The sequence below is a fragment of the Megascapheus bottae genome, chromosome 37 (assembly GCF_031878675.1).
Source record: "Megascapheus bottae isolate mThoBot1 chromosome 37, mThoBot2.hap1, whole genome shotgun sequence".
Classification (NCBI taxonomy): domain Eukaryota; kingdom Metazoa; phylum Chordata; class Mammalia; order Rodentia; family Geomyidae; genus Megascapheus; species Megascapheus bottae.
The window spans coordinates 2,539,279-2,565,825 of NC_143545.1; the positions used below are offsets into that span (position 1 = coordinate 2,539,279).

General features: G+C 47.8%; 1 protein-coding gene across 1 annotated transcript; it reads left to right on the top strand.

The window, feature by feature from the left end:
• Positions 1 to 1,388: 1,388 nt before the first annotated feature.
• On the top strand, positions 1,389 to 26,438 carry Rimklb (ribosomal modification protein rimK like family member B). Its single transcript, XM_090325318.1, has 6 exons — positions 1,389 to 1,750; positions 16,281 to 16,499; positions 21,009 to 21,239; positions 23,455 to 23,541; positions 24,192 to 24,395; positions 25,015 to 26,438. The coding sequence occupies exons 2-6, from the start codon at positions 16,325 to 16,327 to the stop codon at positions 25,476 to 25,478; spliced, it is 1,161 nt and encodes a 386-aa protein (XP_090181444.1). The 5' UTR covers positions 1,389 to 1,750; positions 16,281 to 16,324; the 3' UTR covers positions 25,479 to 26,438.
• Positions 26,439 to 26,547: the final 109 nt, after the last annotated feature.

Consider the following 26,547-nt stretch of genomic DNA (forward strand, 5'->3'; position numbering starts at 1 on the left):
ATCGTAGCTCCCTTTAGGCTGTGATTTTACTTTGTCTTCATGCTTATAGAATTTACAAAATGCTCTTAAATGTACCATCTAATCATGACACACACACACACACACACACACACACACACACTCCCCATTTTCCTGGGGCTTGAGATTTTGTGCTCTCTGCCAACATAAGCCACATCTCCACGTCTGGCTTTTTGATGGTTTAAAATTGGTGATTAAAAAGAGTCTCATGGACTTTCCTGCCCAGGCCTGGCTTAGAACTTGGCCATCCTCACAGATGCCAACCTCCTGCGGGTAGAAAGATACACTTATTAGATTCACCTGGGTTTCTAAGTGTGGCTCTGTGCTGGCCACATCTAGAGCTATTGATGGTAGGGGCTGGTTGGGCCCCCAGGGTGTCAAGACGTAAAACCCCAGGCTGGCCTCGAACTGGCAGCAGCCTCTCTCCTGTGCTGCTCCTCTTGAATTTGCTCCACCATAGCAGACAAAAGGCACTGGTTGTCTGGACTCCAGATGATCCAGACAGCCAGTCTGTGGTCCCAGTCCTGGACTGGGAGGCCTCAGGAGGCGCAGGGCGTGCGGTTGGCAAGGCTGGGCCCCCCTGTCCCCCCTCTCCAGCCAGCCCCCCCCCCCACTGGAGCCCTGGCAGGGGCCCAGGGAGGCAGCAGGCCTCCGATGCAGGCTGGGTGGGGGTGGGGACAACGGAAGGAAGGGCCGGCTCCCCCTCTCGCGGTTTGCGTGCCCCCACCCCCCTCGGCTCCGCCGGTTTCCCCTTCTCAGCGGGGACGGTTTGGGGGGGGGGCCGGGTGGGAAAGCGCGTGCTCGAGGCGCTCGCGTGCCCGCGGTGGCCAGCGCGCGCGCGTGCGCGAGCGCATCCACGTCTCCTCGCTCGGATGGTACGGTGCAGGGATGCAGGGATGCAGGGATGGGTGGCTGCACGCAGGGATGCCAGGCAGGGATGCACGCGTGGCTGCAGGGGCGGGCGGAGGCACGCACGCGGGGATGCACGCGTGGATGCGGGGCGGGCTGGGATCCAGGAGGGGGCCGGGGGGGGCGTGGTCTCCAACGCAGGTGTCGCGCTCCGCCCGGGAGGCCACGCCCACACGACCCCGCCCCCTCGCTCTTTTTTCCCCGCCTACTCATCCACCCAGCCAATCATCGTCTTGCTCGACCCCGCCCCTTTCGCCACGGCCAACCAATCACCGGGGCCTGGGACCACGCGCGAACGCCGGAGTGGGCGTGTCCGGGCGGGGCGGGGGGAGGGGCACGCGCACGGCGTCGCCGAAGCTCGCGGGCGTGAAGCGAGCGCGCGCGGAGCGGCGTCGCGCGCGCAGTGTGTGAGCGACAGCGAAGGAGGAGGGTGGGGAGTGGGGGGGGCGGGACGCGGGACGCGGGACGCGGCGGCGCGCTACGCGCACGCGCGAGCCGAGCCGCCCGCCGGAGCGCGTGAGGGAGGGAGCGAGGAGCGGCCGGGCGGCGGCGGCGCGCGTGTGTGTGCGTGTGTGTGGTGAGTGTGAGTGTGAGTGAGTGTGTGTGACACGCCGCGTCCCCGCGAGGCTCCCGGGAAGACCGTGGAGGACGCCGTGCGGCCTGGCGGGCCGGCGGTGGCGGCGGCGGCGGCGGCGGCGGCGGAGAAAGGAGGCGGCTCCCGGCCCCACCGCTCCCCCACCCCACCCCACCCCACTCCGCCCCACTCCGCCGCCCGCACCCCGCGGCCCGCGCCTCCCCGAGGCCGCTGCCGCCCCTCCCCGAGGTGAGCGCCGGGGGGGGCCCGGAGCCCCGGAGGGGGGTGTGGTGGCCGTGGGGGAGGGCGGAGGGTGGGGAGGAGTGGGAGGGAGCGGGGGACCCCGGATGTGTCCCACCCGCACTCCCTCCCCGGGGGACCCCTGCGCCCCGGGGACCCCCCTACTCCCCGGGGGACCCCCCTGCGCCCCCGGAGTGTGGGGTGGGGACACGCGTGGGGTCCCCCCAGATTTCATAACCACCCCCCCTCTTTTATTTTTATTTTCTTTCCGCTCCTTTGACAGCCTCGTGGGGTCCCCCCCCACCCCGTGTCGCGTCTTCTCCTCGGATTTCATGGACATTTTTTTCATCCCTCCACACACAATCATTTGGGGGAATGACACTGTGTCTATCACCACCACCCTTCCTCCTCCTCCTGCTCCTCCTCCTCCTCCTGCTCCTCCTCCCCCCAGATCCCAGACCCCAGGGCTGGGTCCCTGGCACCTCATGGTTGATTGCTATTTCCTTTAAATAAATAAATCAACAACATCGAGATGGGTCTGGCATCTCAGATTGGCAAAACCAGCATTTAAAATTAAAGAAAAAAAAACAAACAAACCCAAAATCCTGTTTTTTTTTGTGTTGCCCCCCCCCCACACCACCCAAATACAGATAAAATACCATTCCGTGGGGATTTTCCTTCCTAACTACAATATGAATGATCTCCCTGGATTTGTTATCAGTGATGACTCTTGTTTCTTCCTTTACCACCCGGCCCCCCCACCCCTCAACTCTCCGCCACACACACACACAAAACACACACCACGCATACCAGCCCTCGTGTCTTTGTGGACTTGGTTTGAATTCTTCCCATCTGTGGGAAGTAGTTCAGAAATTCTTTTTTTCTTCCTTTTTGTCCACTTTTTTTTTTTTCATTAGTGTATGTGTGTTGGGCAAACGTGCTTAATTATTTACTCTGACCATTAAAATTTAAGTGATATTTAAAGCTTTTATCCCCCCCCTCCCTCACACCCCCTTTCACAATATCGGATAGCATAAAGGTCATTTCTTTTGTTCTTTCTTTAAAACAGTCTATCAAAAACAAATTAACTGGCCCCCAAATTACTTTAAGATACTCATTTGGGATAATAACAACAAAAAAAAAAACAAGAAAACAAACCACAGCCATTCCAGCTCTGGAGATGTTTAGCATTTTTGTCTGTGCCCTTTAATTTTTAAAGTGTCATAGTAACTATTAGGGGAGAAGCTGTTGGAACTATTAGGAAAGCTGTTTAATAGTTATAATCTGTTAAGAGAGAAGTAATCTTGGTTCTGTCTTATTGCTATGAATTTCCTTTTTGCATGGCTTTATGGCATTGGTTTCATTTAGGCTACATGGCTGTTAATATTTGTTTTTTTCTCTTCCCTGTTTTTTTTTTTTTTTTCTTGCTGCTACTGGGACTTGACCTCAGGGACTGGGCACTGCCCCTTCAGTTTTTCTGCTCAAGAGTGGTGCTTTACCACTTGAGTCACATCTCTACTTCCAGCTTTCTTTTCTCCACTCTGATTACTTGGAGATAAGACTCTGGCACTGGGAGTTTGGCCTAGTGGTAGACTGCTCACCTAGCATGCGCAAAGACCCAGGTTCGATTCCTTAGTACCACATACATAGAAAAAAGCTGGAAGTGGTGCTGTGGCTCAAGTGGTAGAGTGCTATCCTTAAGAAAGCCCAAGGACTGGAGGGAATGGGGAGAGAAAAAGACTCTCATAGGCTTTCAAGTTCTGCCTGGGTTGGAGCCTCTATTCTCATCTTTGTCTCCTGAGTGGAAGAATTACAGGTGGGAGCCTCTCCTGTGATTATGATTATCTCCTCTTTCCACTACCAAGTTCACTTAGAGTCCTTCCCTTCCTCCTAAGGCAGAGTGTCTTTTTTTTTTTGTCCATCTTGGGGCTTGAACTCTGGGCCTGGGCGCTGGTCCTGAGCTCTTCAGCTCAAAGCTACCACTGGACCCTTAGAACCACAGCACCACTTCTGGCTTTCTAGAGCTGAGTCATTTTTGTGCCCGGGCTGGCTTTGAACCGCGATCTTCAGATCTAAGCCTGAGTAGCTAGGATGATAGGCGTGAGCCACCAGCTGGGCTTGATCATTGCTTACAATCTGCTGTTCTTATTTTATTTTACAGTGGATAACTTTTTCATCCCCCTCCCCCCCATCTTCCAGTCTCTGGATATACTGAGTTCTGTAGCTGTATCTGGGAGTGGAGAGAGTCTTGCTTCCCATTCAGCTCCTTTTATCTCTAGAGGAAGCCACTGGCAAAAGCTCAGAAATCTTCACCCACCCATTTCTCAGCTGTTGGGATGGAAACACTGAATGGGGGATTTTCTTTTCCCCAATCCTGGGCTTGAACTCAGGGCCTAGGCGTTGTCCCTGTGCTCCTTTTGCTCATGGCTAGCACTCTACCACTGGAGCCACAGCACCACTTCTGGCTTTTTCCGTGTATGTGGCATTGAGAAATCAAACCCAGGGCTTCATGCCTGCTAGGGAAACTCTACCATTAGGCTACAGGCAGCGCTGAATGGAGCATTCTTAATTTTTCTCTTTTTGGTTGGTACCCTGGAGCCATAACACAATACCACTTCCCATTTTCTAATTGTTAATTGGAGATAAGAGTCTCACTGACATTAGTGTCCTGGATGGCTTTGAACCTTGATCCTCAGATCTCAGCCTCCTGGGTAGCTAGGATTACAGTTTTGAACCACTACACCTGGCTTTTTTTTTTTTTTTTTTTTTTTGGCAGTCTTGAACCACCACACCTGGCTATTTTTTTTTTTTTTTTGGCCAGTCCTGGGCTTGGCTTCAGGGCCTGAGCACTGTCCTTGGGCTTTCTAAAGGCTAGAGCTCTACCACTTGAGCCACAGCACCACTTACAGCCTTTTTCTATGGATGTGGTATGGAGTTATTAAACCCAGTTCTTTGTGCATGCTAGGCAAGCATTCTACCACTAGGCCCACATGCCTGGCCCATCCCTGCATTCTTCCTTGTCCTCCTTTCAGTTCTGCACATTGGTGTTGGGTTAAGTCACTGTATTTATTCCTCTGTGAGCAGAGTGATGGTGGGGTTGAGGAAAAGAACCAGAGCAGAGAGAGTTTGGTTCCAGATGCCAAAGAGCAGGTGTGGCTTCCTAGTCTCTTATAGAAGGCAAGTGTAGACATGAATGGAAAATTTGGGGGGGGGTAAGGAGGGGGATGGGAGGAAAGACTTCACCCTGCATGCTTGCGAAGGCTGAGAGAGAAACCAGACAAATCAGCTTTTGGAGGGAGCATTGTGGAGCTGTGAATTCTTAAGACTCTTTTTTGTGTCCGGTGATTTTTGGTCCACCAGTGAGATTAGATCATAAGCATAAAAGAACTTTCAGAAATTCCAATAGTTACATTATTTCAGAATCCCAGGGAGAAGATTTTTCACAGGAGCAGTGAGATAGATAACATTTCTTACAAATGTTACTGGTGGTTCACTCCTGTAATTCCAGCTACTTGGGAGGCTTGAGATCCGTGTATCCTGGTTCAAAGCCAGCTTGGGGAGGAAAGTTTGTGATACTCTTATCTCCAGGGAATCACCAAAATAGCTAGAAGTGGAGCTGTGGCTCAAGTGGTAGAGCGCCAGCCTTGAGCACAAAAGCTCAGGGACAGCGCCCAGGCCCTGAGTTCAAACCCCAGGACTGGCGCACGCGCATGGGCGCGCGCACACACACACACACACACACACACACACACAGTGTTATCTGTGCTGACATGTGCGTTAAAACTTTTAAGACATCGATTAGGTAGTTTAGATATAGATGTTGGTGAAATTGTCTTGTCATTTTCCTGCTTGTCATATTAAGTATTGTTAAGAAATAATATACTACCTCCAAAAATATCTGTCCACATGCATTTTAAATTCTTGTGCCATATGTGTGTTGTACACTGGGATTGCAGAAAAGGATGGATTTTCTGGCTTCGTAGTAACTAATGCCATGCTGTTATTTTTAACTGTCCCCCTCCTTCCCAGCCTCCAATTTGGATTGGAGGACAAGCTACAGAGCTCGTTACCTCTCTTTGGAGACAACTTATATGGAACCCATCTGCTGTCATCTTATTTTTTTCTTCTTAACTGCCATTTTCCTCCCCCCACTCTCCTCTCTCTCTCTTTCTTTTTTGATGGGTCGTGGGGCTTGAACTCAGCCTGGGGATACTATCCCTGCGCTCTTCAGCTCAAGGCTACCACCCTACCTTTTAGCCAAGCCCCACTTCCCATTTTCTAGAGGTTAATTGGAGATAAGAGTCTCAGGTCTTTTTTTTTTGCCCAGGCTGGCTTTGAACCTTGATCCTCAGATCTCAGCCTCCTGAGTAGCTAGGATTACAGTTGTGAGCCACAGAGCCCAGCTTTCTTTTCTCCTTTTCACAGGAATGATTTCAGCATCAGCAGGTTTAGACCAACATAAGTTTGTTTGTTTTGCCAGTGCTGGGCTTGAACTCAGGGCCTTGGTGCTGTCCCGGAGCTTCTTTTGCTCAAGGCTAGCACTCTACCCCTTGAGCCACAGTGCCACTTCCTGCTTTTTTGGTAGGTAGTTGGAAATAAGAGTCTCACAGACTTCCCTGGCAGGTATGGCTTTGAACTACGATCCTCAGTTCCTAGGCCTCCTCTGTAGCTGGGATGACAGGCGTCAGTGCCAGCCAGCTTTAGATCTACAGGGGATACAGAGTTGCCTGTATTCAATTCTGAATGGACACCGCCGACTCTCCTTAGCTTGTCAGTGTGGATCCTGTTCTGAATTGTCCCCGAATACAGCAGATACATGTTTTTTTTTTTTTCATGGAGTTTTGGGTCTCCTTTCCTCCCGGTGCTTTTTGGTTGTTAAGAGACTAGAGCAATTGCTCACATTCATTGGCGGGTGTTCTACCACCTGAGCCACGCCTCCCAACCCAGCTGGTCAATGGGTGTCTCCCATCAAAGGAAACCTTATGTTGTGGGTTACGGACAGAAACTTCAGTACTCCCCGTCTCTTCATGTCAGTCTGAAACGTGAGCTCTTCATAGTCTCTTTTCTTTGCTTTTTTTTCCTGACTTAGCTTCTTATTTGAATGAATAGTGACTTTGGATTGTCTCTTGTTGATAGTTCTTCCTTTGATATGAAATTTAGGCTGCTAGCCCTTGGCTTGCATAAACAAATAGATCTTTGGCTTCTTTTTCACATCATGGCAGTATCTGGTAAGAAGGTTTGGGAGAAAAGCTGCCGTTTATATTAACATGAGGATTTTTGAGCTATACTGCATTGAATCTTAGGAATTTTTTTGAAAATTTTGAGCTGTGGTCTACAGTTACTTTGTTAGGTTTCCTCCATTAATAGAAACATTGTATATTTTGCTTGAATTTCAGAGTATTCCCCACCCCTTCCCACAGTGTTTTTAAAAATAATGTTTTATAGTTTTGTCTATTACAGGCAATTTTGGGAAATTTAGGAACTAAGCTACTTGTATTTTGAATAAAAGGCAGCAGTTTTATCTACTTTGAAGTGTGTAAAAATGTGCCATTAACAGGACTTTTTCTCTTTTATGTCTCTTACTGTGACAAAACACACAGAATTACCATTACAATGGTTTTTAGGTGTTAAATTCAAGGGCATCAAGTACATTTATGTTGCAGAAGTCTCTTTCTAAAACTGTGTCCTGTGAAACCAAACCATTATACCTGTTGAACAGAAAGTTCCCATTTCCCCAAGCCTCTTTTTGTACTCGGGGCGCTGTTCCTGAACTTTCTACACAAGGCTAGTGCCGCAGCTCCAGTTTTGGCTTTTTGGAGGTTCATTGGCAAGAAGAGTCTCATCGATTTTTATGCACGGGCTGGCTTTGAACTACGATCCTCAGATCCCAGCCTCTTGAGTAGATGCGGTGGGTATTTGGTTGTTTTTTTTTGAGGCCATGTGATCCAGGCTGTTAAGATTCGAGATGTACTGTGCTACCATCCTAATTTTTGGTTTGCATTTCTTTAATATATGATGTTAAATTATTTATTACCCATTACATTTTTAATGTCTTTAAATAATTGTAAAAAGGGGTTTTCATTTATTAGTACAATGCATCTTGATAGCTATTACATTTTACTATGGAATTCTTATTTCTATGTATACTAGCATCCTCTAGTTTTTTTTTTTTATAAACTTGTGATATCTTGAGATACTAGTGCATATCATAGGCACTTAAATAGTGAGTGAAGGGTTTCTTAACTGAATTGTCATGTATTCTTAGTTGTTTGCATTTGTTTGGTCTGGGACCAGGACCAGCTCAATGTCTGATGCTTTCTACTCATTGGCTGGCGTTCTGAGCCATGTTTCCAGCCCCTGGCATCTATATTTTTATCTGATCTTTAATTATGACTAATTTCGACTTAGAACAATTTGCGACCTTCTTCTCCTTCCTCTTTCTTCTGACTTAAACTCGGGGCCTGTGTGTTATCCCTAAGCTGTCTTGTTCAAGGCTCACAGGAACTTTTCTGTCTGGACTGACTTTGAACCCTGATCTTCAGATCTCAGCATTCTGAGTAGCTGGGCTTACAGGCGTGAGCCACTGGCACCTGGCTTGGAATTCTTGCTCACTCCTGCACCAGGTGTGCGAGATCTTGAGGTTCAGTGGCCTGTCAAAGAATGCCAGTGTGGCTTTATCTCCCTGTCTGTGCCTGACAACACAGCTGTGTCTTTCCTAGCACTGACTTGTGGCCCAGCCTTGCTAGAGTTTAGTCCTCTCAGGCTCAGGCATGGGATGAAAGAAAAGCCAAGGAATCGCATGTCTCTTAAGCATAGCTTCTGGAAGCTTCGGACTCATAGCTGACCATATCTAGTTGCAGGTGATTCCATGGCATTAGGGTGTGAATGCTGGTATAGGCAAGGAATGCCACACAGAAAAGGACACAGAAGTGGTGGCAGATGTCATAGGGGATTTAGGAGCGTGCTACCACGATTCTCACCCAGCCTGTGAATTTACCATCTACAGCCAGATCCTCTCCGCTGCCATTGCACTATGGTAGAGAGAGAAAACCAAAGCTTCATTCTGGCTCTCCTGGTGTGGTGTCTTTGTTTAAAATGCTGACGCTTGTCCCTCACCTAATTCTGTTATATGCAGATATGGGTTTTCTTTGTGCTGTCCTGTGGGGCTGGAATTCAGGGCCTCTGGGTACTTGGCCCCAAGCTTGCCTTCTTTAAACTCCCCTCTACCCCATGAGCCACAGCTGCAATTTTGGCTTTTGGAGGTTCATTGAAGATAAGAATCTGCCAGACTTTCATAAAGTCTGGGCTGGCTTTGAACCTCCATCCTCAGATCTCAGTCTCTTGAGTGGTACAGGTGTGAGCTGCTGATGGAGAAAAGTTAGGGAGAAAGTGTCTTGTGAACACACCTGTGCCTATTCTGGGTTTGTCTTGTTCTCTGAGGTGAGAATATTGTGTGTCTGTAATCTCTTGCAGGGGCTCCAGTACTTTGGTTTGGCTTTTTTTTTTTGTGGTTGTTGTTGGTTTATTTGTACCTTTTGGTCTGTACTAGGCTTGAACTCTGGGCCTGGGCATTGTCCCTGAGCTTTTTTGCCCAAGGCTGGTACTCTGTCATTTGAGCCACAGAGCCAGTTCTGGCTGTTTTGTTGGTTCATTGGAGATAAGAGTTTCACGAACTTTTCCTTCCTGGGCTGGCACTGAGTAGCTAGGATGACAGACAGGAGCCACTGATGTCTAGCTTTCTGTGTTTGTTTGAAGACAGGCTCTCGCTAGCTTTGCTTGGTCTCGCCCAGAACTTGAGATCTCCTGAATTTGCCTCCTGCCTGCCCAAAGTCACTTGTCTAATGTTTGTGTGGCCTTTCTGCACCGTGTAAACACTTTAATGGGAACTGGGAGCTATGGCTTAATGGTAAAATGTGTGCGTAGCATGCATTAAAACTTGGGTTTGGTTCCTCAGTGCCACATAAACAGAAAAAGCCAGAAGTGGGGCTGTGGTTCAAGTGGTTGTGCACTAGCCATGAGCAAAAGCAGCTCAGGAACAGTGCCCAGGCCCTGAGTTCAAGACCAGGACAAACCAAAAGAACCACACAAAAACTCACTCTCTTGGTAAAAATCAGTTCCATTCTTTCAATAGAGATACTAATTGAATTTGTATCTATAAAATAATTTGTATGTGGTGTGTGTGTATGTATGTGTGTAAGATATAATAAATGAAAAAAATCTTCCTGTCTGAAAGTGTAAGCCAGGAATATTTTCTGTTGAGGACTTCTAAGTTCAAACCTAGTAACAAATAAAAAAAGGAAATTAAAAAAAAAAACAAAAAAACTGGGGCCGGGAGTTTAGCCTAGTGGTAGAGTACTTGCCTAGCATGCACAAAGACCCGGGTTCGATTCCTCGGTACCACATACATAGAAAAAAACTGGAGGTGGTGCTGAGGCTCAAGTGATAGAATGCTAAGCCTTGAGAAAGTCCAAGGACAGTGCTCAGAGCCTGAATCCAAGCCCAGGACTGGCAAAAACAAAACAAACAGAAAAAACTATCCATAAGAAAATCTGAATGAGAACTCTGGAAAATGAACTGTTCCCTGTTTTCCTAGTGTATTGAATATAGGAAAGACACTAAGCTGAGCATCCTTGCTGAACTCTTGAAACTCTGATTAAGTCGCCATGTCTCCTAATTTCACAATAGTCAGTCATTCCGGTGAACATGGTTAGTGGCATTTTCTAAGCAAGGACATTATCTTTGTGATGAGATTATATAGGAGTTATCTCAACTTAAAAAGGGATCTTCATTATTTATTGATGAACATCGATAGCTGAGTCCACCATCTACAATTTGCTTTATTTCTGAGACTCTTCTCTGAGATTTTCATCTAATGATTAATTTCTGTTCCTTTAAGAGTTGCAGGCCTCCCCAAGAGGGGTTTTCTCCCTTTTCTTTCCTTTTCTTTCCTTTTTTTTGGTGGGGATAATGGGGAGCTTGGGTGCCAGTTCTAAAGACTTGAACTCAGGGCCTGGCATTGTCCCTGAGCTTTTTTGCACAAGGCTAATATGCTCTTATCACTTGCTATAGCTCCATTTCCACTGTGTGTTTGTGTGTTGGAGTCTCACAGGTGTTCTTGCTTAGGTTGGCTTTGGAGCCATGATCCTTATACAATAGCCTCCTGAGTACCTGGGATTACAGGTGGGAGCCACGGAGCTCTCCCTTTTATTGCTTCCAATACCACTTGCTCAGACCTGCATTTTTGTTTTCATGTTGTGATACTGAAGGTTGATCTGGGGGCCTTGTCATGAATGTGAGGTACACTCTCTACCACTAACCTGTATCTGAAGTGCGCGCTCTCTCCATTTTGCCAGTTTTGGGGCTTGAACCTGAGAGATTGGGCATTGCCTCTGAGCTGTTTTGCTCAAGGCTGGTGCTCTACACTTGAGCCACAGAATCACTTCCGGCCATTTCTGTGTAAATGGTACTGAGGAATCGAACCTAGGGCTTCAGCATGCTAGGCAAGAACTCTACCACTAAGCTGTACTCCTTGGCCCTAGATCTATGTTTGATACAGACTTGGGGGTAAGGAAATAGCAAATGTTTGCATATACACACTCCCACTTTGGTTTTACTTATGGATTAAAAAGAATTGTAGCCAGGGGCTAGGACTTTGGCCTAGAAGTAGAGTGCTTGCCTAGCATGCACAAAGACCTGGGTTCAATTCTTTGATATAATGTACATAGAAGAGCTGAAAGTGGTGCTGTGGCTCAAGTGGCAGAGCGTTAGCCTGGAGCAGAAATGCTCAAGGACAGTGCCCAGGGTCCTGAGTTCAAGCCCCAGACCGATGCGAAAAATAAAATGTGAAAACAATGAAGCTCTAGCCTAACGCTGGTGGCTTGTCTGCAATCCTAGTGACTCAACAGGCTGAGAGTTGACATTCAAGGCTAGAATACTCAGAAAAATGTCCCCAGGCTCCATCTTCAAAAAAGCCAAGAAAAAGCAGGGTTGGAGATCTGACTGAGTTACTAGTGTAACCAGAGTGAAACCCTGTGTTCAAACTCCAGCACCATCCCCCTTTCACATGCCCCCCCCAACCCCAACCAAACCCCGAAAGCCCTGGGTTAGGTATGGTTGAGTACACCTGTAATCCCAGCACTCTGAAGGCTGGGATCTTGAGTTCAAGGTCAGGCTAGACTATTTAACAAGACTTTGTCTCAAACCCAAAGGTATGTACAAGAGACCCTAAAACTCACCACACACATTAGCTATTCTCCAAGCCTCCCCAAGTCCTACGTCTCATCCAAAAGTGCATCTTGCTGTTGAAAGAAAGAGCAGTGCTGGAAGATTCTAGAATCTTACACAAATTCTCTTGTGTAGTAGTGTGCAGTTCTACATCTGCAGACTCAAAATGAGCTACATGGGAAACAGACTTTTCTTCTCCCTACTCCCAAAGCAGTCCTTAGCATTTCTATAATTCCAGTTACATCATAACCGGTACTATGTACGTGCGTACATACATAGCAGAGCAGGCCCTGGCGGCGCACACGTTCCATTCCAGCTGCTCAGGAGGCTGAGATCTCAGGATCCCATTTTGAAGCAAGCCCAGGCAGGAACATCAATGAGACTGATCTTTAATTAAGCACCAAAAAAGATGGACGTGGGGGGCCACGAGTTTAGCCTAGTGGTAGAGTGCTTGCCTAGCATGCACGAAGACCCAGGTTCTATTCCTTGGTACCACATACATAGAAAAAAGCCAGAAGTGGTGCTGAGGTTCAAGGGGTAGAGCTCTAGCCTTGAGAAAGTCCAGGGACAGTGCTCAGGCCCTGAGCTCAAGCCCAGGACCGGGAGCAGGGGGAAAAAAGAGGGACGTGGAACTGTAGCCTTGAACACAAAAGCTCACCGACAGGCATCCAGAGAGTTGGCCTAGGTCATGAGCAATGGAAGGACTTCAATTTAGGAATTTTGTAGCCCAGGATTAGGTTGGGGTGGGGTGGATTTCAGAACCAGTGGCTTTTGGGCCCAACCTTTATCCATTTGGATTTTGAGTTTAAATGTCATATCCTTATCTGGAATAGAACATACATGAATTTGTGTGTGTGTGTGTGTTTTCCCTTAAAAGTAAGAGGTGTCCCATTATGATCTAAGATTGTACTAGAATTGACCTCGCGGGGGCTGGCATTCCAGGCTGGCATGATTGCCCAAATGCAGCTGTTTTTTCCTCTATTCCTCTTCTGATGCAATGGGGGTTTGAATTTGAGCCAGACTCCCCCAGCCTCTTTGTTTTGTATTAGGTATCTTACTCATTAGAAGGAAGGACCTTACAAGAAAATTTGGTGTGGACATGAATCCTTGGTCTTTATTTTTGCTCTAGGATGTGATACAAAGCTTTTATCATTTTCTCTATGGGAATGATAGACAATGGATTGACAGATCCTTTTAGAAACTGTAAATGTTAGTGATGTAATTGACCTTTCCCCGATGTTTATAGCCAGGAAATCTGAACGGATAAGGAATAGATCCTGAGCTGGAGATCTCAGAATATTTACTTGAAATAGCTTGAAGGGTAAAAAGGGAACTTAATCTCTTGGTTGGTCTCATGCAAATCACAATGCAAGGAAATATCTTTAGTAATCCATGCTTGGCAGTTTAAACCCTCTACCACCAGCTCTTCTCTCCCCCACCCCCAAAGAGAATCTAGACCTAGATGTGCTAGTGTTCAGGCCACCCCAGTCATTTGTAGGGGCTGAGGTACGAAGGATCTCATTTTGAGGCCAGCCAGGGCTAAATAGCTAGTCTTTTCCAAAAACCAAACATCTTGGAAGTCTGAAGCTATAAGCACCAAGATACGTGTTTATTTCTTGTCAATGTATTTTTTTCTCTTCCCATAACGTGAGTGCATGGAGTCCCAAAATGTTGGGGGTGAGGGGAGCAAAAACGGGTTTATTTTTGAATTCTGTGAAGGCAGGTCCTGGCTGTGGTCCAGGGTCAGTGTACCTGCTTGGCTTTGGTAGCCTGACTTGGGGGGAGGGGGAGGGAGGGAGGCAGGGCTGGCTAGTGCTTCTGCTGGCTTTGTGTGTGAACCTGGGGTCGTGGCCTAGGGAGACCCCGTGGGCCCTGTGGGAAGCAGGCTCCATGGCTGGATGGGAGCAAGCTAGGGTGAGAGGTTGTGCCTATGGAGATCTCCATCACACTAGTGAGGATTTGAACTCTGGTCCAGTGTCCCTGTGAGATGCCAGGGCCTGTGGCTTCGTAAACCGGGGCACTTGTTAAACCTGAGGGCCCTTGTGTGTCCCCATGTCTGTCTGGTGGGCAGAAAGAACAAGTTGAACACACCTTTTAGTCTTCACATTGAGGCTGGGTGCTGTGGCTCACACCTGTAATCTCCGTTCTTGAGGCTGACATGTAAGGACAGTAGTTCAAGGCCAGCCTGGGCAGGAAAGTCCATGAGATGCATCTTCTAATGAACCACTAGAAAGCCAGCAGTGAAGCTGGGTCTCAGAGTAGTAGAGCACTAGCATTGAGCAAAAAACAACAACAAAAACCACCTCAGTGCCCAGGCCCTGAGTTCAAGGCTAGAGCTCTACCACTTGAGCCCCAGCACCAATTCTGGCTTTCTTCTATGTATGTGGTACGGAGGAATCGAACCCGGGTCTTCGTGCTTGCTAGGCCAAACTCCTGGCCCCGGTTGTTTTGTTTTGAAACCATTCTCCCCTCCGGGAAGTTAAGGGTGCCCTTGGCTCAGGCCCTCTGGTGTGACCTTTTGTGATAGGGAGGTTATCTCCCCGAGGCCTGCAAGCACCAGCAGGACCACAGCTCCCATCTCAAGGAAGAGATTAGTGCATGCAAGCCATCCGCGAACGTGGTACCCGCTGGTTAAGATCTCCGTGGCACAGGTCTGCTTGTTCCTTTCCCACACTCCAGGGGTTGCAGATGGAAATCAAGAAGAGCCTCATTGGATTATAAAGTTGGCTCTAAAACATTCTATTGGCCAGTCCCGGGCAGTGGTTGCCTTGGAAGGCTTAGTGCCCAGCAGCAGGTGCTGGAGTTTAAGGCCAGGGTGACCCAGTTAGCGAGACCCTATCTCCAAAACATGCACAAAACCACAAATGCAAGCGAAGAACCATTCCCACGCAAGTTGGGAGGAGTGCAGACTTCGGCTCGGCAGTGTAAAGCACACACACAATAACAACACAGATAATATAAAGGATCATCCAAAAAAGGAGCCACAACAGCTTTGCCTTTCCACCCTGCTATGGGGGGGGAGGACGCAATCAGGGGGAGACCACGTCAGTTTGAGGCCAGTCTAGAATGTACAGTGTGTCCCATTCTGAAGCTTCAGGTCTGTGCTGGCTGAACACAGATCCTTTTCTCTCTTTCAACAATGCAGTGTAGCAAGTGTCTCACAAAGTATCCTAACTTGTAGTGGAGGTTAGCAATCTGGGTGGTGGAAACCAGACAGAGTGGTTAAATGGAGACCCCACATTCCCTGGACACCTCTTCCTCCCTCGTGACCCTCTGGGTACTTAGGACAAGAGGCAAATAGACTTTAAAAAAATTTTTTTTCTTTTGGTTGTGAGACTTAAACTCAGGTCCTGGGCACTGTCTGCTGAGCTTTTATTTTTTTGCTCAAGGCTGGCCCTCTACCACTTGAACCACAGCTCCACTTCTAGTTTTGTTAGGGGTTTGTTGGAGATCAGAATCTCATGGATTTTCCTACTTGGGCTGGCTGGCTTCAAACGACAGACCTCAGATCTCAGCCTCCAGAGTAGCTAGGTTGACAGGCGTGAGCCACCAGCCACTGGGTGTACTTGAATTTTTGTCAAAATCATGATTCAGACTCAAAAGCGGCACTCGTATCTTTTTCACATTCTGGCAAACTGCTTGAAATTTTCTATTTAGAGGAGCGTAAACAGTGAGTAAGAGCTCAGTGTCCTCCACTCTCAGCAAAGTGGATACTTCAGCGAAGGAACCACAACATGTGCTTTCATTTGGCGTATTCCTCAATGACTTATTTTGACTGCAGTTCCTGTGTGCCTAATGAAAGCATTTGGCCGGCTTCATTCGTTCACCCTTGCAATCCCAGCTACTTGGGAGGTTGGAACAGTTGCACTTAGTTCTAGGCCAATTGAAAGGGAAAAAAGGGGGGCCAGGAGTGTGGCCTAGTGGTAGAATGCTTGCCTAGCATGCATGAAGACCTGGATTCGATTCCTCGGTACCACATTCCTAGAAAAAAAAAAAGCAGGAATTGGTGCTGTGGCTCAAGTGGTAGAGTCACTAGCTTTGAGAAAACTCGTCAGGCCCTGAGTTCAAGTCTCAGGAGTGGCAAAAAAAAGGGGTGAGGGAGATAAAATGGAGAGGTAGTCTCACAGAGACTTTTCTGTCTAAGGTGGCTTTGAACCCCGATCCTCAGATCTCAGCCTCCTGAGCAGCCAGGATGACTGGTGTGAGCCACTGTCACCTGGGGCCCTAGACAGGGTGAGCCCAGGGGCTCCTCTCTAAAGAGCCGGCTTGTGAGGGGACAGGCCTCACTGCCCGTGTCTCTCTCTCTCCGTCCTAGATAAAGGCTTGCTTCGGAGGGAGGAACTAATCTAGGAAAGCAAGATGTGTAGCACCATGGCAGCCAAATTGTGGTTTCTGACGGACCGGCGCATCCGGGAAGACTACCCCCAGAGGGAGATCCTGCGTGCTCTCAAGGCCAAGTGCTGCGAGGAGGAGCTGGACTTCAGGGCCGTGGTCATGGACGAGGTGGTGCTGACCGTGGAGCAGGGAAACCTGGGTAAGTGGGCTGGGCTGGGCAAAGCCAAAGTGTTACAGGAGGGGCTCTGTGGTTTTATGGGAAATGGCCGCCAAGGGAGATTTAGAAATGAAACTGTAATGGTGGTGGTGGGATTTGAACTCAGGGCCTGGGCGTGGCGCTGAGATTTTTTGCACAAGGCTAGCTCCCCATCACTTTGATCCCACAAGGCCACTGGTGATTCATTGGAGCTAAAAGTGTCACCACAGAACTGCGATTCTCTGATCTCAGCCTCCTGAGTAGCTGAGATGACAGATGGGAGACAACAGCTCCTGGTTATGTCTTTGGTTTTTTTGGCCAGTCCTGGGGCTTGAACTCAGGGCTGGGCACTGTCCCTGAACTTCTTTTGCTCAAGGCTAGAGCCCACTTGAGCCACAGTACCGCTTCCAGCTTTTTCTGAAGAATCAGGCACTCTACCACTAGGCCGTGCTCCTGGCCCATGCCTTTGGTTTTAAAGACCTTGTTTGTACAGTGCTCCTAAGGGAATTGGTTACAAAGGGGGGGAGGGTTCATGTTGATTAAATACATTTTTCTTTTTGTGTCAAACACACAAAAACCTAGTGACTTACTGGAGAATCAGAAACACTACCAGTCCATTTTTCTTTATATAATACTCTGTAGCAGAAACTATTAAAATCCTTTTTAAAAAATTGAGCTAGGAATTTGGCCTAGTGGCAGGGAACTTGCCTAGCATGCACAAAGACCCGGGTTTGATTCCTCAGTACCACATACCTAGAAGAAAAAAGCCAGAAGTGGTGCTTTGACTCAAGTGGTAGAGCTCTAGCCTTGAGAAAGCCCAAGTGGAGTGCTCAGGCCCTGAGTTCAAGGCCCAGGACTGGCAAAAAAAAAAAAAAAGGTTATTATTAAGGAGTTTTTCAAAGGGGAATTCAGGTGAGTGCATTGTGCCTTGGTGTCACCCCGCTCCCACTCCCTTCCCTCCCCCCCACAATCAGGTGCATCGTTTATGTTTTACATATATATGGATACCATGATTACAGTTCTCCACTCTTCCCTCCATTTTTGCCGCCCCCTCAGCCCCCCCAAAAAGACAAAAAGCCAAAATAACCAACAATAACAAAACCATGTTTTCATTTCCTGAAGTTTGTTTTGGTAAGTCATATTTTAGAGTTTCCAAGCAGTTGGGCCTCTGTGTTCCTTTTGTGATTCGACCTTCCCTTCATTTGTTTGTGTGTAGATATGTGTGTAAGTGGTCACATCCAGTTGTGTTTTAGATCTAGCTTCCTCATAGGAGAGAAAACGTGTGGTTTGTAACAACAAACATTGGATGTGCAAGCATCTTTACTGTATCCTGACTTGCTTGTGTTCTGGGTAGATGCCCCAGAGTGTCAAACGTGTAAATGGCCGCATGATATGCCTCAATTTATAGTGTGTATTTCTGGTGAGTACTGCTGTGTCTTGTGCCACCATGCCCAGCTCCCTTCTAGTCTTTTTAACATGTCATATTTGTTTTAAGTTAATAAGAAGGAAAAGTGTTCTGTAAGAATGTAGAAAATCCCCTTCAGGTTTAGCTTTTAGGCATCTCTGTATTTGGGCTTTGGGATATGAATGGAGGTTTTTGGAACGGCTTGAACTCCTGGCCTGTACAGTGGCCCTGAACTTTTCTGCTCAAGGCTAGAACTATACCACTTGAGCCCCAACTCCACTGCCAGCTTTTTGGTGTTTTGGAGAACAGTATCTCACCAATTTTCCTGCCTGGGCTGGCTTAGAAACACCATCCTCACCCAGCACAATTTTTTTTTTTTGGTCAGTTGTGGGGTTTGAACTCATGGCCTGGGTGCTATGCCTTTGCTATTCTTATTCATGTGACTTATTTTTTGCTGATGTGGCACTAAGGAACTGAACTAGGATCTCAAGCATGCCAGACAAGCACTATACCACTAAGCCACATTTCCTACCCCTAGATTTAGTATTTATTTTTAAGCGTTTGAAAAGAATCCAGAAAATCATTATGGTAAATGAAAGGTGGTTGAAGAAAGAGGCCACAGCACTGCTGTCTGTTTGCCTAATTTTGGTGGGGTTCTTTCTCTCTCGCCTCTCCTTTATAAACTGCAGTGCAGCAGAGCCAGGCAATAATGAGGTGTTATCAATCTCTTTCTCTCTGTACCACTGTGGAGAAGGCAGGGCATTTTATTGGTGTTCTAATTTCCCAAATAGGTGTGTGTGTGTGTGTATACCTTCAGAGATAAAACAGTGTTCTTCTTTGCCTGTGCCTAGATAGCAGTCAGAAATATAATCAGAAATGACACAAGAAAACTGTCACTCATGATTTAGGAAATAAAATACAATCTGGTTAAGGAGCTGCCACACCAATGAGAAAGTGAGGTTATTATATACTACTAATTTCCTTATATGCTCCTTGCTTCTTATGCTTTGGAGTTAATGTATGAGTCCTTAGTCAACTGTAATAGTTTTGAGATTTATGTGACTCTTGGTACCATAGATTTGTATTTTAACTGTTGGCAAAGCCATGAGAGAAAGCCGGGCATTTGTGGCTTATACCTGTAATCCAAGCGACTGAGGAGGCTGAGATCTTGAGGATTGTGGTTTGAGGCCAGCCAGGGTAGAAAAGTCCCCATGAGACTCTTGAAGTGATAGAGCACTAGCCTTGAGCACGAGGCTCAGGTACAACAACCCAGGCCCTGAGTTCAAGGCCGACAACTAACAACAAAAAAAGCCAGGTGAGATCCCAGTATTACGTGCCACACTTTGTGGATAGATCCCATTCTGTGCCACGGCCCTGAGTTCTGTGTGTGTGCTGAGCAGAATTATGGGTAAACAGGCTCCAGAGACCTTGCATTTCTTAGAATGTTTAGCATTTTTGTGTGTGTGAGAGTCTGAGTGTGTGTGCCCCCACGTATGTCCATCTGACTGTGTCCTTCAGTGTAGGGCCTGGGCGCACTGTTTTGAGCTTTTTGTTGAAGGCTGGTGCTATACCATTTAAACCACTGTCCTGCTTCTGGACTGTTGGTGGTTCAGTGGAAATACAAGCTCCACAAACTTTTTCTGCCTGGGTCAGTTGTGGGAGTGGGCTCTGTTCCTGGGCTTTATTGTGCTCTACCACTTTGAGCCATAGTTCTGAGCCATAGTTCCACTTCTCATTTTTTAGGTGGTTCAGCGGAGATAAAAGTGGACAGCCTTTCCTGTCCAAGCTGGCTTCAAGCTGGGATCCTCAGATCTCAGCCTCCTGAGTAGCTAGGATTACAGTCCTGAGCCACCAGGGCCTAGCTTATAATAGACTTACTGTTCATATTATATACATTATTGTAAAGGTAACGTACAGAGAGGGTCTATGATTCCTTCAGTCAGGTAGTAAGTACATTTCTTTTTGGACAGTGTCTCTCCTTCCCTTTCTCTCAGTGTTCCCTCCCATCCCCCACCACCAATTGTAGAATTGATACACTCACAAACAAGACAAAAGGTAAAGAAACCAAAAAAAACCAGCAATAGAGGGGGAGAAAAGCACTTTATTTCCATTTCTTGGAGCTCACTCTGTCTGGTAGGTATTGTTTTATATGCTCATAGGCACATAGTTATTGATTGAGCCTTCGTGATCCTCTCTTAAGAATACCTCCTTTGGTCTCATGTGTGAAGGTCTAGAGACCTATATCATTATGTCTTGATGTCTTTTTTTTTTTGTCTTGCCATCCAGGGTGTGTGTTAAGTGTGCTGTACACTTTTATATGACTCTTGTGGGTCCTATTCTGCCTCTTTTCCCTTTTGAAGTCATAACCTGACAAAGGAATATGTTCATTTTGGTTCAAGATTTGGCTCTGATGAACTTTAGCAGGCTGATTTAGCTTTGAACATAATGAACTAATGTGGGGGACAGTTTTACAAGTGTCACTCTCCTCATTCTAGTAGAGCACTAGACTTGAGCTGAAGAGCTCAGGGACAGTGCCCAGGCCCTGAGTTCAAACTAAAACAAAAACAAAAACCTGTACTGTAGAATCAAATGAGCTCATTAGAAAAAAAGTATTTAGAAATAGATGCATGTGTTGTAAATAGGAAAATATACAGGCATTATGATGTTTCTTATTCTTTCTTCCCTCCCCAGGCCAGCCTCAGAGGAAATCAAGATAGTTATCCTTCCAGACATCTTATATAGCTATATACACCTGTTCTCAGATCGGCACTTAATAACTGAACACGTGGCCAAGAGAAAATCATTACAATCACATATTCCGTGATTTACTGGATCCTGGGGCTTGAACTTGGGGTCCAGGCGCTGTCCCTGAGTTTTGGTACTTGAAGCTAGACCTCTACCACAGCTCCACTTCAGGCTTCACCCCCTATGCCCTGTGGGTGTTTTTTTTTTTTTTTTTGTGGTAGTTTATTGGAGATGTGTGTGGGAAATCAAGTTAATTGACTTTGAACCAGGATCCTCAGCTCTCAGTCTCCCAAGGAGAAAGCCCCAGCCCGGGGCTCTGTGGACTCTGTCGCATGTCCCCTGTGCTGTCCCCTGTGTTTCAGGAGTGCGGATCAATGGAGAGCTCATCTCTGCCTACCCACAGGTGGTGGTGGTGCGAGTCCCCACGCCCTGGGTACAGAGTGACAGTGACATCACTGTCCTGCGCCACTTAGAGAAGATGGGCTGCCGGCTGATGAACCGGCCTCAGGCCATTCTCAACTGCGTCAACAAATTCTGGACATTCCAAGAGCTGGCTGGCCACGGAGTTCCTTTACCAGACACGTTCTCTTACGGTAAGATGGCGAGTGAAGATTGGTGAAGTCAGTTTTCAATCCCAGACCTTGGTTTAATGGACGAGAGGATAGAACATTGGTCTTTGTGTTTAATATATTTTCACAATAACCTCATACTTTTTTTTTTTTTGAGTTGTCTTTTTTTTTAAGAGAATGAATAGGTAATTTTTTTTTTTTTGGACAGTCCTGGGCCTTGAACTCAGGGCCTGAGTATTATCCTTGGACTTTCTCAAGGCTAGAGCTCTACCACTTGAGCCACAGCACCATTTCTGGCTTTTTTCTATGTATATGGTACTGAGGAATTAAACCCGGGTGTTCATGCATGCTAGGCAAGCACTCTACCACTAGGCCAAACTCCCAGGCCTCTGTAGGTAATCTTTTTAAAAGATCAAAGATCATTCTTGTTGTGGATTAAGACTCAGGTGCCATGCAATGATCCATATATCCTGTACATCTCTTCAGGACCAAATTGCTCTGGAAGCCTCCATTGTTCATTTACATGCTTGCTTGTCACAGATAGGGACACCACCTTAGTGTTATGCCAATCTGCCTTCTGTCTTTCCAGTTTTTCTACTTCAAACAAGATCCTAAGTTCTAGAATCTTCGATTAAGATATTCCTTAAAATAAATGTCCAGTAAAATGGCTGGCGATTTAATGAGGCCTTAAGAAGTCTTTGTCCTCTTCTTGTTAGTACATTTAGAAAGGGCCTCCCCTGGTGTGAGTACATGCAGCTCACAAGCGTGAAGTGCTGAGTTCAAACCCCAGTACTTCCCCTCCCCCCCAGGTACAACTAATCTTTGCAATTGCACACCAAAAAAGGTTCCTTAAAGTCACTTGTGTGGCTTGAAATCTGACTTTCAGGCTTCTATCTCAGTCTGCAAGAAAATGGAAAGAAGAAAAAGACGAATCAAATTAGTACATAGAGAGTCCTTTTATTTTGGCCAGTCCCAGGGCTTGAACTCAGGGCCTGAGCACTGTCCCTGGGTTTCCTCAAGGCTAGAGCTCTATCACTTGAGACACAGCACCACTTCTGGCTTTTTCTATGTATGGTATTGAGAAATCGGACCTGGGTCTTCGTGCCTGCTAGGAATGCAGTCTACACTAGGGTGAAATTGCAGCCTGAGCCCTTTTTATTCATATTGTTGTAAGGTAAGAAAATGGAGAAGCCACATTTTAAGAGGTGGAATCTTGGAGTTTCTTATTTTGGTTGTGGGGCCTGGGCGCTGTCCCTTGTTCTTCAGCCCTCTACCCCTTGAACAGTTGGCTTCACTTCCGGTTTTCTGGTGGTTCATTGGAGATAAGGGTCTCACAGACTTGACTGCCTGGGCTGGCTTTGAACTCTGATCCTCCGATCTCAGCCCCTGAATAGCTAGGATGATAGGCGTGAACCACCAGCGCGTGGTGAATCTTGGCATCTTTATGACAAGTTCCTGACTGCATGGTGGATTCGTGTCTCAAAGACCACCAGCGTGCAAATACAATTAACACTGTTTGGAAACAGAGCCATGAAGACCCTGAGAGGAAAGAAAGAACAAGATCAATACCAGCAAACCGATTCAGGGCCAATCGAGATCAGAAGTTGGGCGCCATGTGACCAGAGGAGATAGGTGATGGACAGGAATATGGAGAAACAGGAAACTCCCAGTCCCTGGGACTGGACTGACAGCCTCAGTAACCTATCAGAGAAGACCCCGCCCCTGCCTCCATGGGTCCAGGCACGACCATCTTGGGGAGGTGTGCTTCACTCTTCCCCGCCATAAGGACAAAATGCCAGACTCTACCACCGGCCCCAGATGGCGCCAGCAAGACCTGAACTCCCTGTTTCAAATGTTGATGAATTGTAGTTTGCGTCATCTTGAGTTCTCAAAAATTTGCAGTGACTTCACAAACTTTTTCCTGGCTTGGTTTTTCCTGTCATCAAACCTGATTGATTGATTGATTGATTGATTGATTGATTTAGACAACTAGAATCCTGAGTAGGGAAAACAGGCTGCAGAGTTTTGAGTTCAAGCCAGGTGCTGATGGCTCAACGCCCGTCATCCTAACTACTCACGAGGCTGAGATCTGAGGATCAGGGTTTGAAGCCAGTTATATTTGTTGCTGATGCTTATTGTTTAATAGATGCTTGTTTGGCCTGCTGTGGGAGGCGTGGGTCCCACAGGCCTGCGCCCGCCCGCGATAGCTCTTCTCAGCTTTGCTCTCTGCCCACTCCAGGCGGCCATGAAAACTTTGCTAAAATGATCGACGAGGCGGAGGTGCTGGAGTTTCCCATGGTGGTGAAGAACACGCGGGGCCACAGAGGTGTGTAGTAGCCCCAGCCCGGTCATTCTGAAGGCTGCCCTGCAGCTGGCAGAGTAGCTTCTAGAAGGTTCTATACTAAGCTCTACTAAGAGCCAGGGATCCTGGCCAGCCTTACAATGGAGATGAATTCTCGGTTACTGCTCAGAGCTCGAGAATGGGGTGCAAAGAGAGGGGAAATGATCCCTAACTTGGTCTTCATACAACGGGCTGGGAGCGAGGCCTAGCATGCATGAAGCCCTGGGTTTGATTCCTCCCTACCACCTACACAGAAAAAGCCGGAAGTGGAGCTGTGGCTCAAGTGGTAGAGCGCTAGCCTTGAGCAAAAGAAGCTCAGGGACAGCACCCAGGCCCTGAGTTCAAGCCCCTGGACTGATGAACCAAACAAAAGAAGTGCCCATATTTGCATGTATTTGTATATGTACATGTACATGTATGCACACAGATACATGTGATATACATGTTTACCTAGATTCAGTGACGACTTGCATGCATTGCACTTTCATGTGGTATATGTATTATAAAGCGTGTTATGGGTTCTGTGAATGCATGCCTGCCTATGTGTAGCATATGTAGACAGCCATGTCCGGTGTGTGTACTGTATCGTGTAACCTGTGTGATCCATGTCTCCACTTTGCATCGTTCAATCGCAGGCAAAGCGGTTTTCCTGGCACGAGATAAGCATCACTTAGCGGATCTGAGCCACCTCATTCGCCACGAAGCGCCGTACCTGTTCCAGAAGTACGTGCAGGAGTCCCACGGCCGCGACGTGCGTGTGATCGTGGTGGGCGGCCGCGTGGTGGGGACCATGCTGCGCTGCTCCACCGACGGCCGGATGCAGAGCAACTGCTCACTCGGTAAGCGGCCCCGCTGGTCTTCCAACCAGGGCCTGGCCATCGCGCTTTTAGCTTCAGCCTGGCGTTCTGCCGCTTGAACCACCCTTCCTCTTGCAGCATTTTGCTGGCTAGCTGGAGATAAGAGTCAGGAATTTGTCTGCCTCCACTGACCAGGGCCCTCAGATCTCTGCCTGCTGAGTAGCTAGGAAGACAGGCGTAAGCCCCACCACCCGGGCCTGGAAGCCACTTAGGAAAAACAAAAGAAAGCACAAGAGATGCCCGCCATCTGTTCGGTGCCTGTGAGGCCCCACGTGATTTATTCCTGGTGGCTTCTCCTCCAAACTGCAACCACAGCCAGGCGCCCGTGGCTCTCGCCTGTCATCCCAGCTTCTCAGGGTTCTCAGGGATGCTGATGATGAGACTCTAATCTCCCATGACCCCACTGGAAAACCCGACCTGGTGATATGGCTCTGAGCACTAGAGTGCCAGCCTGGAGTGTGTGAGGCTGAGGGTTCGAGTCCCAGCCCTCCTTTGTCCAAAGCAGGTCCCAAGAGAATCCACTCAGTGGGCTGGAAAATGTGGAGGTAGGCTGGACCGGCGGGCAGCTGCTGACCCACCCACCCTCCACTCTGTCGTGCAGGCGGCGTGGGCATGATGTGTGCCCTGAGCGAGCAGGGCAAGCAGCTGGCCGTCCAGGTCTCCAACATCCTGGGCATGGACGTGTGTGGAATCGACCTGCTGATGAAGGACGACGGCTCGTTCTGCGTGTGCGAGGCCAACGCCAACGTAGGTTTCATGGCCTTCGACAAGGCCTGCAATCTAGACGTAGCCGGGACCATAGCGGACTACGCCGCCTCGCTGCTGCCCTCGGGCCGCCTCACCCGGCGCGTGTCCCTGCTCTCCGTGGTGTCCACGGCCAGCGAGACCAGCGAGCCGGAGCTGGGGCCCGCGGCCAGCGCGGCGGTCGACAACATGAGCGCCAGTTCCAGCTCTGTCGACAGCGACCCCGAGAGCACGGAGCGGGAGCCGCTGTCCAAGCTCCCCGGGGCCCTGTTCAACATGAACCAGCTGCTAGCCAATGAGATCAAGCTCCTGGTCGAGTGACCCACCGGGACTCGCCCTGGGGCTCTTGTTTTTATTGTTGGTCCCTCTCTCCCCTCCCTTCCTTTTTGCTTTTTCTTTTTTCTTAATTTTTTTTTTAAACTAACTTGCAATGCTGTTCATCTAGGATGCTCAGGATAAGAGAAATGAGTAGCTGGGTTTTTTTAAGCGAGGGGAGAAGCACTGACTTGTTTTGTTTTTGTTTTTGTTTTCCCGTTGGCAGAGCTTACAGGGAGGAGCAGGAGGGCAGGGTGTGGCTGTAGAGATGGGGTCCCTGAGCCCCCCTGAAGATTCTGACCAAGCCCTCCTACCAGGCCAACAAGGACTCGTTTCTGAGTCCTTGCTATGTTTTTTTTTATACAACAACAACAAAGCCCAGACGTTTGTTTTGGGCCCAAATACCTGCTAGCCTTAAATTTCACATTGCCTGGGCCTGATGTAAAAACAGCAGGAGGAGAATCGCCTAAATTTCCAACACTTTTCATGGGTCACTCTGCAAACGCTGCCAATTTCCCTGTTGATTGACTAAGCGGCCTTCGCTCTTCGTTGATTAAATCTCAAGGGGCTGTTTCATTGGAATCTCTCTCTCTCTCTCTCTTCTCTGTGTGTGTGTGTGTGTGTGTGCGTGGGTGCGTGGGTGTGTGTGTGTGTGTGTGTGTGTGTGTGTGTGTGTTTTGGGTTTTCGGTTCCCTCCCACCCCCTTAATTTGGGTGGGTGGGATCTGTGTGATTCTCACCAATAAAAGTTCGTCTCATGACTGAATCCAGCATGGTTGCATGGTGAAACGGTTTAAATGAACAGTATTGCAACGTCTGGTATAGAAAAAAATAACCTGTAGATAAAGTTACCACTAGTTGAAAGGATGTGCATTGACTTGTATTTGTTAGTGTTTTAGTCTATCTGTTTTTGTTTTTTTTTTTTGAAAGATAGTATGCTTTGTTAATGTTGCTTTTTTTTTTTTTTTTTAAATACATGCTGGCCTTCACATTTCCCTGTTCCATGCCTGCATTTTTTAACTGGCCAAAAGTTGGTTGACATGACATTGTTTGAAACCTGTACTTGTTAAAGAACA

What these genes read in the sequence shown, in the direction of transcription:
- Rimklb (XM_090325318.1), top strand. Translation starts at nt 16,325, where the DNA reads ATGTGTAGCACCATGGCAGCCAAATTGTGGTTTCTGACGGACCGGCGC. An exon ending in ACCAGACACGTTCTCTTACG is followed by an intron (nt 21,240 to 23,454) that starts GTAAGATGGCGA and finishes TGCCCACTCCAG; the next exon opens with GCGGCCATGAAAACTTTGCT. An exon ending in GAACACGCGGGGCCACAGAG is followed by an intron (nt 23,542 to 24,191) that starts GTGTGTAGTAGC and finishes GTTCAATCGCAG; the next exon opens with GCAAAGCGGTTTTCCTGGCA.